This window comes from Emys orbicularis, chromosome 3, assembly GCF_028017835.1.
Source record: "Emys orbicularis isolate rEmyOrb1 chromosome 3, rEmyOrb1.hap1, whole genome shotgun sequence".
In the NCBI taxonomy this organism is placed as follows: domain Eukaryota; kingdom Metazoa; phylum Chordata; order Testudines; family Emydidae; genus Emys; species Emys orbicularis.
In genome coordinates, this window is record NC_088685.1 from 8,575,822 (window position 1) to 8,589,416 (window position 13,595).

A 13,595-nucleotide genomic window follows, 5' to 3' on the forward strand; every position below is an offset into this window, starting at 1 on the left:
ATTGCAGGGTCTGATTCTACCTTCTTCCTGAGTCAGGAGATCTGAAAAGGGGTGGATCCTGATAGGAGGAGGGACTGACATTCTCAGGAGTTCTGGGAACCAAAACTGTCTGGGCCAATTAGGTGCTAAAAGAACAACTCTGGCACTGTTGTGATGGATCTTTCTCAAGACCTGTGGTAGCAGGGGAATAGGAGGAAAGGCATATGTAAGTTCTTCTGGCCATGACAACAGGAGATCATTGCCCTGGGAGTGACACATAGCTCCTCTGGAGCAGTACAGGGGAAATTTCCTGTTCATTGGGATCCCTTCGCATCCCAATTGAGGTGTTCCCCACACAGGGTCTGCAGAGAAATGTTTGCTCAGTCTGTCTGCTAAAGAGTTTTGAGCACTTGGAAGGTATGTGGCTTGGATGGTGATGTGGTTTCTGATGTACCAGTCCAAAGCCTGACTGCTTCTAGGAAGAGATCTTGCTTTGCCCTGTTGGTTTATGTAAAAGACCATGTTGCTGTTGTCTGATGTTACTTGGATATAGAAGTAAATGTATAAGCAGATTTAGCAGACTGCCCTCAGTTCCAGTAGATTGATGTGCAGTCTGGCCTCTTGTGGGGTCCAGGTACCTTTTACGGTGTGGTTGTTCATGTGAGCACTCTAACCCATAAGGGATGAATCTGTTGGAAAGTGGATTGGGGGCAGGAGCGCTGAAGGGGATTTCTACTATCATTTGTTCTGGATTTAACCACCAGGTAAGACAGGCCATGATCCTGATGGGAATGGTCACTCTGGTGTTGGTGTGATCCTCATCTGGTGAGTAGACCAACCAAAGCCAGACCTGTAGGCATTGTAGATGAAGTCTGGTGAATGGTGTCACATAAGTGCACAAGACCATGTGTCTAGAAGAGAAAGGCATACTTTGACCATAGGCCTTGGTAATCTGTGCTATCAGATTGCTCATTAACTGAAATCTTGCTCTGGGGAGGAAAGCTCTTGCTGAAATAGAGACTGCTCTGACAAACTTTGTTGTCCGTGTGTGATAAAACAGACTTTTCTTTCTTTGCACAGACATCCAGCACTGCTAGAAGATGGAGCAGGAACAAAGTCGCCGATCTGACATCTTGGCTGGGGCCGCCTGCTAAGAGCCAGTTGTTAAGATACGGGAAAACTGTGTACTCTGACATCTCATTTGGGATGCAACCACAGAGAAGACCTTCATGAATACTCTGGGTGCTGTTGCTAGTCTTAAGGGAAGGACTATGAACTGGAAACGTTCCCGATCCACTAGAAACCAAAGGAACTTTCTTGATATAAGATGGCACTCATTCTATTGCCCCTTGTTGGAGGGGGGAGTCTGCCTCCTGTTTAAGAATCACTTCATGAGAGTGGTCCCTGAAGGGGATCAGGAAGGGGATTTGTTGGGAGGGAGAGAAAGAAACTCTATGGAATATCCTTAATGGACAAATTCTAGGACCCAATTCTCAGTCGTGATAGAGTCCCAATTGTGGGTGAAAAGTGAGAGATGGCCCCCAAAGATAAAGTGGGTAAAGGTAGGTGGCATCAATAGCAGTGAAGGATATCAACTGAGGTGTCAAAAGTAGCCCTTAATTGGTGGCTGAGAATAGGCAGAGTTTATGGTAGCTGAAAATTGATGTCTCTGAAGCCTGATGTTTACGGGGGATGTGGCTGTATGTGGGTTGTATAATGTCTGTGGAGAGGTTGGTCTTGGTCTATACATTTGCTTCTGGTGTTGTCTCCTCAGGGCTGGGGTGTAAATTCCTACGGAGTGTAGAGTTGACCAAAAGTCTTTCAGCAAGTGTAGGGACTCATCCGATCTCCATTAAACAAATTTAGCCTGTCAAAAGGCGGGACCTGTATGGCGTTCTGGACCTCCTTGGGGAGCCCTGAAGAGTGAAGCCAAGACTCATGCTTCACAACTATACCAGAGGCCAAGCCTCTGAATGCAGTATCCACTGCATCTAGAAGAAATGCCTTTGCCAACAACTTGCCTTCCTCTATCAAAGACTGAAATTGGGCTCTGTCCTCAGGGGGAAGCTTGTCCTTAAAGTCAGCCAGCCTGGAGTAATTGTTATAATCATATTTTGCTAACAAGGCCTGACAGTTCGCGGTATGAGTTGTAGGCTTGTAGGGGAAAAGATCTTTTTTCCTGCAAAACGTCCAACCTCTTTGAGCCCTTGTGAGCCGGAGTGGTCTTGGGATGTTGTAACCTTGCTCTCTTTGTGGCTGCCTGTACCACCAGGGATTTGGGTGCTGGGTGGGAGAAAAGACATACAGCTTCTTTGGCAGGGACAAAATAGTATCTCTCAGCCCCCCTCTTGGGCATGGGGGCTCATGAGGTGGAGGTATGCCAGACCACTATCGCTGGCTCCATGATAGCGCCATCTTGCTAGGACCTGCAGCCTACAAAATATCCAGAAGATGGTATTGGAAATCATGGATCTTCTCCAGTGTTATATGGAGGCCATTGGCTATCCTCTGCAGTAGCTCCTGGTATGCCTATGGTCATCCAGCAGAGATGGTGAGGATGGAGTGACAGCTTCATTTGGAGCTAGGATGAGATTCCCATTGATGCCTGTGGATCCGAATCAGTGTCCACCTCCTCCTCATACTGTGACAGATCTGGTGGGTGCCGAGGAGAGGTGTTGTATGACTCTTGGACAGATCTGGGGTGTCTGCCACAGAGTTTCCACGGGCTCCAATAAAGCCAAAAGTAGGGATCAATCAGATGGGGGAGACCTCACAGCACTGGGTACCAGCGGTCCCTGGGGAAGTAATATCTGGGAGGATGACATCCAGGTCTCCTCGACTCTCTATCAGGGCTCAGGGCTCTAGGAGATGGACTGGCTGGGGTGCCTGACTCATCTGAGTCTGAGAACTGCTCTCTCCTCATTGGTGAGGTGGACAGTATATGAGGGTGGATGCTCCTGCCCATGGGGTAGAGAAGGGATGGTTTTTGTGTCACCAAAACAGTTTTGTCCTCCTGTAAGGCAATTTTCCTCTGGAGGACTGGGCTGGAGAGGAGGCTGAGGGTAAGGGAGGAATATATCCTCTGGTATCGTGTAGGTGTCTGTACATCCTGGCATTTTGGGTATTCCAATGGTCAGAACCAGGAAATTGTAGTTGGGTTGTCCTCTGAAGGGAGGGCTGGTATCAATGAAGAGTTAGTTCCAGCACTTCTGGACGGAACCAACCGATGTCAGTCCTTGTGTTTCAAAGCCAGAGCCAGTGACAGATCCTTTTTCTTGCACATTTTGACTTCCAAAATCCTGGACCTATAGGCTCCACGAACGAAGGCTCACCCAGCCTGGACGAGCTTTGGGAGGGATATCTTATGGACACCCCTGGACAGGGGCCTGTCCTTGCAACTATGAAAGTGCCCCCTACTCTTATGGGAAGCCGTGGAAGAGTCCTTGGGCTTAGAATCTGTAGACTCCGCTTCTAAGCTTATGTCGGGGGCACTGCTCATCTGATGGAGCCAATGTACAGCATGCGTGGGTGTCTCCGTGGCCTGGATCAGAGTGAGGTCTCATTGCCTTCTTCATAAGGTGTTTCCTTAAGTGAAGGTCATAAGCTTCACATGGTTGTGATGGAAACGAGCAACAGATGCTGCACTTTGCCGGAATGTGCATCTTACCCAAGTAGTAGAGACAGTGTTGGTGATCAGTGCTCATGGAGAAGGAGTGAGGGCAAGAGACCGTTCTTGAACCCTGAGGCTCTGGGCATAGCCCCAGATCTCAGGGAGAGTGTCTCTGGTATGGGGAAAGAACAAGCTATACTAACTAACTAAACTACTATAAAACTATTTACAATATCTATTTACAGGCTACCAAAGAAAAGCTGGAGAAATCTGTGGACACAGGGATTCTGAGTCAGGGCATGCGATGGGTAAGAAGGAACTGGAGAGGTGTCGGTCAATACTGCCACTTATGCCCTTGGTCTGGAGCACGAGGAGAATTAATGAGCATGTGCAGGCCAACCGACATTGCTTGTTAGAATGTATGGATTCGGGCACATGCGTACCCAAGTGTCGAACACACATAGGGACCAGCACCCAAAGAAGAATTGAGACTTCTTTAAAACTCAAGGCCATTTCTCTTTGAAAAAGAGCTACAAACCTCCTAGATTTCTGACTATACATTTTAAGAGGACAGGACCATTCAATCTTGCTAATTATGAAAACACTGAACTGATTACAACGCGAGTCTTTGGGAGACAAATTTCAGTATATTTCACTTAAAAACACCCATTTTTTGCTTGATAGCTGAGAAATATTTTGCCTGAACAGTGTTAAAAATATTCGTAAAATACAGAAACCCTATTAGGATTGAGGGAAAAAAAGGACTTTCCCTGCTCATAAAATAAAAATAAAATTATTGAAAGTTGATACTACGTATCTTCAAATAATTAGAAATATCACATGGCAGCACTCTCTTTGGGTTTCTTGTTTAAAGTGCATGCAGAAAATTTTTAATAATTTTAGAAGTCTGAGGAAATTCCCAGACAAAAACAACTGTGTTAAGTTGGAGTTAAAGTTTAGAGTAAGGCCTGGTCTACACTAACCCCCCCACTTCGGACTAAGGTACGCAAATTCAGCTACGTTAATAACGTAGCTGAATTCGAAGTACCTTAGTCCGAAGTTACCGCGGTCCAGACGCGGCAGGAAGGCTCCCCCGTCGATGCTGCGTACTCCGCTCGCTGAGCTGGAGTACCAGCGTCGAAGGCGAGCACTTCCGGGATCGATCCGGGGCACTTCCGGGATCGATCCGGGATCGATTTATCGCGTCTTATACCAGACGCGATAAATCGAACTCAGAAAACCGATTGCTTACATCCGGACCCGGATGTAAGTGAAGACGTACCCTAAGTACCAGTAATTTAAAAGTTAAAAAAAAAAAAAAAAAAGGTAGTTACAGGAATGTTGCAGTTATCCCAAAACCAGGAAATTCAGAGTTAAGGTTACACTGAAAAGAAATCAAAACATGTTAAGATATGGAAATGCACAGTTAAGGCACCCAAACAACTGCAACTCCACTTTAATGTAGTTTTTTTGGGGGGAATATAATAAAGTTCCATTCCTAGGGAACAATTTAAAAACAATCAGCCTTAGAAAGTACAAGAGCTGTATACTTGCTATGTCAGTCTAGATGCACTCCTGTGATGTCTAGGTAAGAGTTTGCCTACACATGAAAACTAATCCAGATTTAGATACGGTATGAATTAAAAACAGATTAACTCCATGTGTGAACGCTTTTATTTTAGAATAAAAGAGTGCCTTATTGTGAATTATCTTAATCCACTTTGGAAGAGGAATAGTTATTCTGGAATAACTCGCTCTGTAAACAAGACCGGTTAAGAAGAGGTTAAAGAGATGAAAAGACTCCTGATCTTAAGCATTCTGGGCTGTGCTTTTGCTTACCTCACTCTCATGGTGTTTCACAATCTGCAATTCAAAGAATTCCTCTTCCTCTTCCCCAGTGAGAGTAGCATCCCATCCACCAGGTTCTGGGTCATCAAGGTTATCTTGAGAGCTAAAGTCATCCGCTAGGAGCACAGAAGACTCAAAAATGTTAAAAGAAACAAGAACTGTACTCCATTCAAAACCGCACAAGAGTAATGGCATTAATTTTTGTGTACTGGCCAAATGCCAGTTTGGACAATTATTTTCTGCCTAAGTAAAATTCCACCTTAGTTTCATTTCAATAGGGTATCCTTTACACCTTGCCTGAAACTGTTGTGTTGCATTGTACAGGGAGTGTGTTTGTGGTTTGGGAGCCTTTGGTATGAAGTGTGCTGAAGTCCTTCCTACCCTGGGACTTGTAGCAGTGTTTGAAATCGTTATAGACGTGGTTACAGAAAAGCAGTTACATTACTTGCATCCACAGCTAATGTGGTTACAAATTGTGTCACACCCTTGTTTAGAACTTCAGTATGGGCTATCTAGGGCAAGGAACCTATAGCAGTTTCAGCTGGAACAATTTAAAAAACAATGTGTTCCTGTGTTGCTTGTGCTAACAGCCAACATATGTTGGAAAACTGTTCTCAAACACAATTCTGGTTGAGCTACATGTGGTCAGTCACTGAACTGTGGTTATGTTAGCAGGGCCTCAGCTTAGGTAGTCATTCTAGTACTTACCAGCGCCAATATCAAAGCACGCTTATATTTATTCAATTATATTATATATTTGAAACAGTTTATCTCCCTCCTTCTTTACATCCCTTATCAGACACTTCTCAGCTTGTGAATTCCTTGAGTTTACTATTCATCTAGGCTGGAATTTTCAAAGAAGCCGAACAGTTATGTGCCCAACTCCCTTCGAAATCCCAGCAATTTTATTTGCATTGATTTTCAGGCTAGAAAGGACAATTATGATCATCTAATCTGACTTTCTGCATAACAAAGGCCAGATAATTTCATCCAATAATTCCTGTAGCAAGTCCCATAACTTCTAGTTGACCTAGACCATATATCTTTTAGAAAGACATCCAATGTTGATTTTAAAACTTCACATGATAGAGTTTTAAACTCCACTACACCCTTGGTAAGTGGTTACAATGGTTAATTCCTCTCACTGTTAAAAAATAAATAAATCCGGTGCCATATTTATAGTCTTGAGTTTATCAAGCTTCAGCTTCCAGCCACTGGATCTTTTCCTACCTTTGCCAGCTAAACTAAAGAGTTCCCTACAATCATAAATCTTCCCATGTACCTACAGACCATGATTGAGTAACTTCCTAACATTCTCTCTGGCAAGCTAATAGTCTGAGCTTCTGAAGTCTCTCACTATAAGGAAGTTTTCCCAGAATCATTCTCGTAACTGTTTTCTGAACCCTTACAAAATCTGTCATTATCCTTTTTAAAGTGTGAACACCCCAACTGGAAATGGTATCACACTAATGGTCACAGCAATGCTGTATATAGAGATAACACCACCTCTGTACTCTTATTTGATGCTTATACATCCAAGGACGATGTTAGTCCCTCTTAGCCACATCATCACACTAGCAGCTCATGTTCCACTGGTTATCCACTAGGACCTTTACATCCTGTTCAGAGTCACTACTTTCCAGGATACAGTCCCCCATTCTGTAGGTGTGGCCTGCATTCCTTGTCCCTATATGTATGATCTTGTATCTGGATGTATTAAAAGGCAAGTGAGCCCAGTATACCAAATGATAAAGATCACTTTGCCTAACTAACCTACTCTCACTTACGATTCCAGCCATTTGTGTCATATGCAAACTTTATCAGCAATTTTTTCCCAGATCTTTGATAAAGATATTGAAGAGCACCGGCCAAGAACAGATCCCTGTGGGACTCCACTAGAACCATTCTTTTTGAATGATTATTCCGCATTTACAACTGGCTTTTATTGTTAGCTTCTAAGTTTTATTCCCTTTGTTATTTTATACCTCCCTTCTTCCTGTCTTTTCACTTATTTAAGGTCAGCAAAACATAGGGAGGATAAAAATGTAATGTTCATTCTGTATGTAATTGCTGTGTATTCTGGAGTATTAAACAATATAGTTGGATGAAATAAATGTAGTTCTAATAGTCTTTTCACATTAATAAACCTGCCACTCAAGGAATTTCTTCATTTTATTAGTTTGCTTCTTATTTCCTATAATGTTATTGGCTAGACAAAGTTTATTTCAAACGCTCTCTGTCCTCTCTTACCATTTAAGTCAAGGAAAACAACTGGAATATGGGTTTCCATACCAGGCACTGGAGTCCTAAAACATAAGATATTGACAATGGTGGCATTTAAACTGAAGCAGATTTATCCAGCACACGTACCTTATGATACAAGCCAACAGTATAATACATTCTGCACAGCTGCGATTGTAGGTCAAGCCAATGATAACCTTGGCAAATGGCTTTATTTTAATTTACTCTTGCAGATACAGAGGGACTCAAACTAAATTGGTACTTCTTTTATACTAGCTTCCTCACAATTATTACATTATTTGACCTCTGCTTTCAGAAATGTTTTCTTGCCTCTAAACTGCTAATAGCAAATTTAAAGTTTCTTTATTTACACTGACATGTACACATATTAATGCAAAAACCTCTGCATTAGTAATGCGACCGAAGGTTGGACTGTTAATCGCGAAAAGTCAGGAAATGCAAATATTCAGGTTCCAAAAGCAAAGTTAACTCTCCCACATTGCACAACTATTATGCTGATTGTTAAGCACCCACAAATAAAAATAGGAATAGGAAGTAGTACATATGTGCAGCATGTCCAAATTAACACTACGGTTTATATTTTAACTTTTAAACTTCCTGATATGTTGTGATTTAAAGGTGCAACCTTAATGCTTTATTCTATATTATCCCTTTAATTTCCTATTTTTATAACACATTTTAGAAAGATTTTGTAAGAAAAAAAATTAGAAAAAAGTTAGTAAGTTGCTTGAATCAGCCTTTGCACATTTCCCTAGATGCACATGCATTCACAATACATTTCTTCTAAGTATGTATCTTACAACTACACTGTTTTCTGCTGTGCATGCTCAGTATGGAGTTTTCAAATATTCACAGCTTTTTAACTTGAAAGATGGCATACAAAAAGTCCTCAGTAAGGAGTGAGGACTTTCCTATGCTTCAAAAGCATTAGTTTTAACAAAGTTCAACTTAAAAACCAAACAAACAGGGTCCAGTCAGCAAGTGTGGTTAGAGGTTTTCCTCACACTCTGCACAATACACCTCTATCTCGATATAACGCTGTCCTCGGGAGCCAAAAAATCTTACCGTGTTATAGGTGAAACCACGTTATATCGAACTTGCTTTGAACCACCGGAGTGTGCAGCCCCGCCCCCCCGGAGCACCGCTTTACCACATTATATCCGAATTCGTGTTATATCGGGGTAGAGGTGTATATCTTGTGTCCCCTTCTTCACTACCATGCTCCCTCTCCAAACAACTCAAATGCTGATCAGCTTTTCCTCCAAAGCCGAGACCAAGCACAAAAAAATTCATCCCAAGTTAGAATACAGTGGCTTAGAATAGAAACTGTTTTGCATCCTATACTGCAGTTGTTACTCACAGCTGCCATAGTATGGCAATCTCAGTCCAGTGTAATTTATTGGTTTTAATATTTAGAAAATTATGTGCAACACCTGCTGACTAAACAGACTCTATGCTTAAGCCAGAAGCATACAATGCTCCTGCAGATGGAGTTTTATTATGACAGAGCAGCTTTTTAAGTGAAGGAACTACATAATAACATATTAACAAATTTTTTTTTAATGCTAAGTGCAGTGGTAATAAATATTAATTTATTTTTTTTCAAAAGTCATATTTACATTTTGGTCAATAACAGTATCATTTACCCACAAAAGTTTATGCTCCAATACATCTGTTAGTCTATAAGGTGCCACAGGACTCTGTTACTTTTTACAGATCCAGACTAACACGGCTACCCCTCTGATACTTACTAAAGAGTGTTTCTGGGTTTCAGTTATTGAGACCAAGAAATTAATTCACACTAACACTCCTAATTTAACCACTTTTGTCATATGACGTACATAATCCACATGTGGTGGTGCAGAAAATGGCAGCAATCCAAGCCAGGAACAGGCTGCCCATCATTTTTATATTCACTGTGGCATATAGTAACATTCATACCACTCTGCTGGAGCTCCAGGGATCCCACTGCCAGCAGAAGGAACCATTACAGCATTCCTTTCTTCAGTAAGGGTGAGCCTCATCTCTAACAGTTGTGCCTCCCGATCAGTATCATCTTCTGTTTTATCTGGAAAAGTAGGACAGTCAGTCAGAACGACAAGCTGCAATGGAAAAAATGCTATCTTTGTGATGCATATTGGTGGTCTCGACCCACATGCTAGTGGGCCACTGACTTTATAAAAACAAAACAAAACAAAACCACCTCATCTAGTCACCCTGCTGGCAGTTTCAATAAAAACACCTATTACTCTGTAAGTATACACAGATTTTCTCTATAGAGCTCTCTATTTGTGACTTGAGTGCATGTCAGAATCTTGTTCTCATTATACTCCCCAAACTGACGATTTCAGAGGTTCCTTCCCCTGGCTACTTAATTTCACACACATTACAAAAACACCTTCATACACCCTCACCCCTCCCACTACCAATAATGTTTCACCTACCAGGTTTGCTGTCGAGTTTTTGCAGCTGTTGATCTAGGTATTCCTGACGTTTTGTCAATACGTTCAGCCATTTCCGACGCAGTCTCTCCAAATCCCTGTCCTATGTAAATGAAGCAAGTTGTGTAAGTCCTGATCCAACAAAACCAATGTTTCCCATTTGTAAACATATGTAGCTTTCAATCCATCTGCTCATACTTTTTATTTTTGGCCACTTTTCCCCCTGAATTAGTGCCTTGGGGACTATAGAAATGAGATATGGAAGAGATCTCCATTAAGTCATCTAGTCTACCCATTATTCTCCTTTATTACAGGATTGTTCCTCACATTCAGTCACATCCACTGCCCCATCCTTGCAAGTCTTGACTTGATCTGGCAAGTCTCTCTCTCCAGTTATCTTATATTCCCTACTACTCATTTAGGCAACATAAATGTGGAAATAGGAAATTTACAGGATTTAGACTGTCCCACAGCCTCACTTTATTGTTAACACTAATACTGTGACAGGGCCTGGAAAGTACAATCAGGATTAGAGCCCCCATCTGTGCTAAATACTTTGCAAACACATAGTAAGAACCAGTCCTTGTCTTACAGAGTTTCAAGTCTAAGGATCCAATCCTGAATTATGGGTGGACTGCTGCATAGATGATGCCGGATTGGGGCCATGCTATTTTTGGTAAAATATTGTTCCTGACATTACATGTGAATTCCCCCTTGCCTAATCTGATCCTATTATTCCTCATTGTACCACCCCCCTAAGACTTCCCTAAACATTTCTTCTCCTTTGTTAGGCATTTAATCAATCAATTGAAAAGGATTGAAGCAAACCGTAACCTGCGTGGTTTTGAACACCTATAGTCTTGTAGAAATGCACCTAGAACCCTCTCCAGCCCGCCAAAGACCAAATTAAACACAGGATCTATCCTTATAATGCTTATACTACTGGTAACAGCAACAATGAGCATGAGGTGTTTTTTGCCTACTTCTGTGTACTTTTCATGACAATGTATCACAAATATTATGCCACACCAACAACTCTGTGAAGTTAAAAAAAATCCCCATTTTCGGGGGGTGGGGTGGGGGTGATGGTCAAAACAGAGGTTAAATACCTAGCCCAAAGTCACAGTGAGTTGTGGTCCTAGGAATAGAATCCCTGTCCTGACTAGTAGGCCCGTTTTGATCACTAGCCAATATTTTATTCCCAGGTCCAATATAAACCATGTTCATAACATAAAATAGTGTGAATCATTTTGCTTCTACGCATCTTAAACATTATACCTATGACTGCTCTGAGCACAGCCAATCCTAATCCACAGGCTGTAGATACAGAGAGGAAGCATGTCAGAGAGTAGAGAAGATAAGAGGAACTATGCCTTGTTCAGGAAACATACATTAATGTGTCCCATTCTTTCAGAGAGAAAAATGCCTCTTAATTCTGGGTCAGATATTATATAGTGTAAAAATTTGTGTAAGATTTTACAGTCTTCGGGACAGCAACTGTTAAGATATTCATGCCTCATACAGTGGGATGTACAATGTTGATGTCTATCTAATATTGAAAATTAGACCAGGCAATCTGATCTACAAATATTTATATTTGAAGTAAGATAAATGTTGCTCTATTTACCTGATAACTGTCCATATCATCCTCTCCTTCCTAGGCAAAAAAAAAAAAAAAAAAAAATCTAAGTCATTCATAAACACTTTTATACTAGAAAATACATTAAGTGCAAAAGCAGTATTTATGGTTAAAATATTACCAGCTGTACGTGTAATTCTGATTAAAATGTCTAGCAATGTAGTACACTGGGGATAGATACTGGTAGACCAGCTTCACAGTATTAATAGTGGATAGCAGTGCCACTTGTACCCACTACTTATTTTTCCTTTATAAATCTTGTTTGGAAGGGTATTGTAATTGAAGATTTATATCACTTAGTATAAACAACTGGAATGTATTTTCATAGTTTACATAGCAATTAAAGGAAAACTCCAGTAATAAAGGATTCTAACCACTACATCTAATTGCTAAGAAGTGACTGCCAAAACATTTGAGTGGTTTAAATAAGAACGAATAATTATAGTGAAAAGGCACTTGCAATCTATCTATTCTGATGGATACATGATAGGACTAGAGAAAGAACCTACTGTCTTATTAGTAAGAGGCAGGAATTGTTATAGCAAGCATGGGAAACCAAAGTTTGACAAAAGATTAGTTTTAAGGCAAGCCATTTAGTGGGGGAAAATGTTAACATATTAAACCCATTCTTAAACCAAAAGTTAAAACAAAAGTCACATTAGCGGTCACCACACAAAAGCTCTGACACCTTGATTTTCTGTCCTTTCTGATGGGACACAGAACCTTTCATCAAAATGACCTACATCAAACTGGGCCCCTTGCTAGAAAGTATCATCACGATGGCAATCAGGAGTGAGACACAAAGCACCATTCACTGAATGAAGAAAAAGAAAAAAGCAAAGGATTTCCAAAAATTTTTTGGAAATTCATTCCTATACTTACAGTCTCATTGAGTAAATATTTATCTAGCTACTTAAAGGATAAAGGGGAACTCCCGTGATGAGTTAAGTAACAAAAGCAAATTTTAGGTAAGTGAAAGTTAAAATTAAAAAGGCATACATTTTCTTAGTTTCAAGGTCTTTGGAAAATTTGATACACATGAAAGATAAATAAATTAGAGTTGCAGATATGCAGAACAAGAACCCAGAGGTTCAAAGTAGATGGTTATGTCACTTTAATAAAAAAGGTTATTTAATTTTGTGGATTATAGCTTTCAAAAAAATTGTAAAACGAAAAGCCTTAAGGCCTGGTCACAGGATGCAGTGGCCTTTTAAGGGAGTTGGGCTCAGTCCACCTCTGCCTTGTTAGCTGCCTCCCCAGTTTTGAGCTTTGAGATAGATTTGGGAGCCTGCTCAGTTTAGTTATGGAACGAAGATGTGAAAGAAGACTCTCCTTCAATAAAGTTTAGCCAAAGCATTAAGTCAACCAACATTGCTGGGAGCTGGAGGACCACTGTGAAGAGACATTCAACCAAGGTGGGGAAACTGAGGCAGCTGCTATGTCACAAGCCCATTCATTCATTCCCATCCACACTGAACTTCCAACTGATGACAAGGGGCGTTAGGGTGATTTTAAAATGCAAAAGCAACATACATCTCTGCTCTCCTAAACCTAAAAATAAATAACTGAAGTTTTGCTCCTTTAATTTTAAACTTTTCCAAAATCACATTAGCCATTATTTAAGTACAATCCCCATTGACACATTATAATTTCTTATGCCCATCGCTGTTGTATCCAACTGTCTTCCAAGTAAAATCAATTACCAAAAACAAAGCTCCTAGCAGACTTCATGGAGAGTCTGGCTTTTCTACCTTTTTGGGGTGTATAAACACTCTTCTTGAAAAGGGGTTATGTTTTTATTCATTTAGTAGGGCTT

At 41.0% G+C, this 13,595-nt stretch overlaps 1 protein-coding gene across 1 annotated transcript in view; it reads right to left on the reverse strand.

Moving 5' to 3' along the window:
• Positions 1 to 13,595, reverse strand: part of KIF13B (kinesin family member 13B) — a 199,254-nt gene that overhangs the window by 42,292 nt on the left and 143,367 nt on the right. Inside the window, exons 26-30 of the mRNA XM_065400572.1 lie at positions 11,768 to 11,797; positions 10,144 to 10,243; positions 9,641 to 9,767; positions 7,688 to 7,743; positions 5,429 to 5,553 (exon numbers count right to left, since the gene is read on the reverse strand). Of these exons, the coding sequence (XP_065256644.1) occupies positions 5,429 to 5,553; positions 7,688 to 7,743; positions 9,641 to 9,767; positions 10,144 to 10,243; positions 11,768 to 11,797 (438 nt within the window). The remainder of the gene's footprint in view (positions 1 to 5,428; positions 5,554 to 7,687; positions 7,744 to 9,640; positions 9,768 to 10,143; positions 10,244 to 11,767; positions 11,798 to 13,595) is intronic.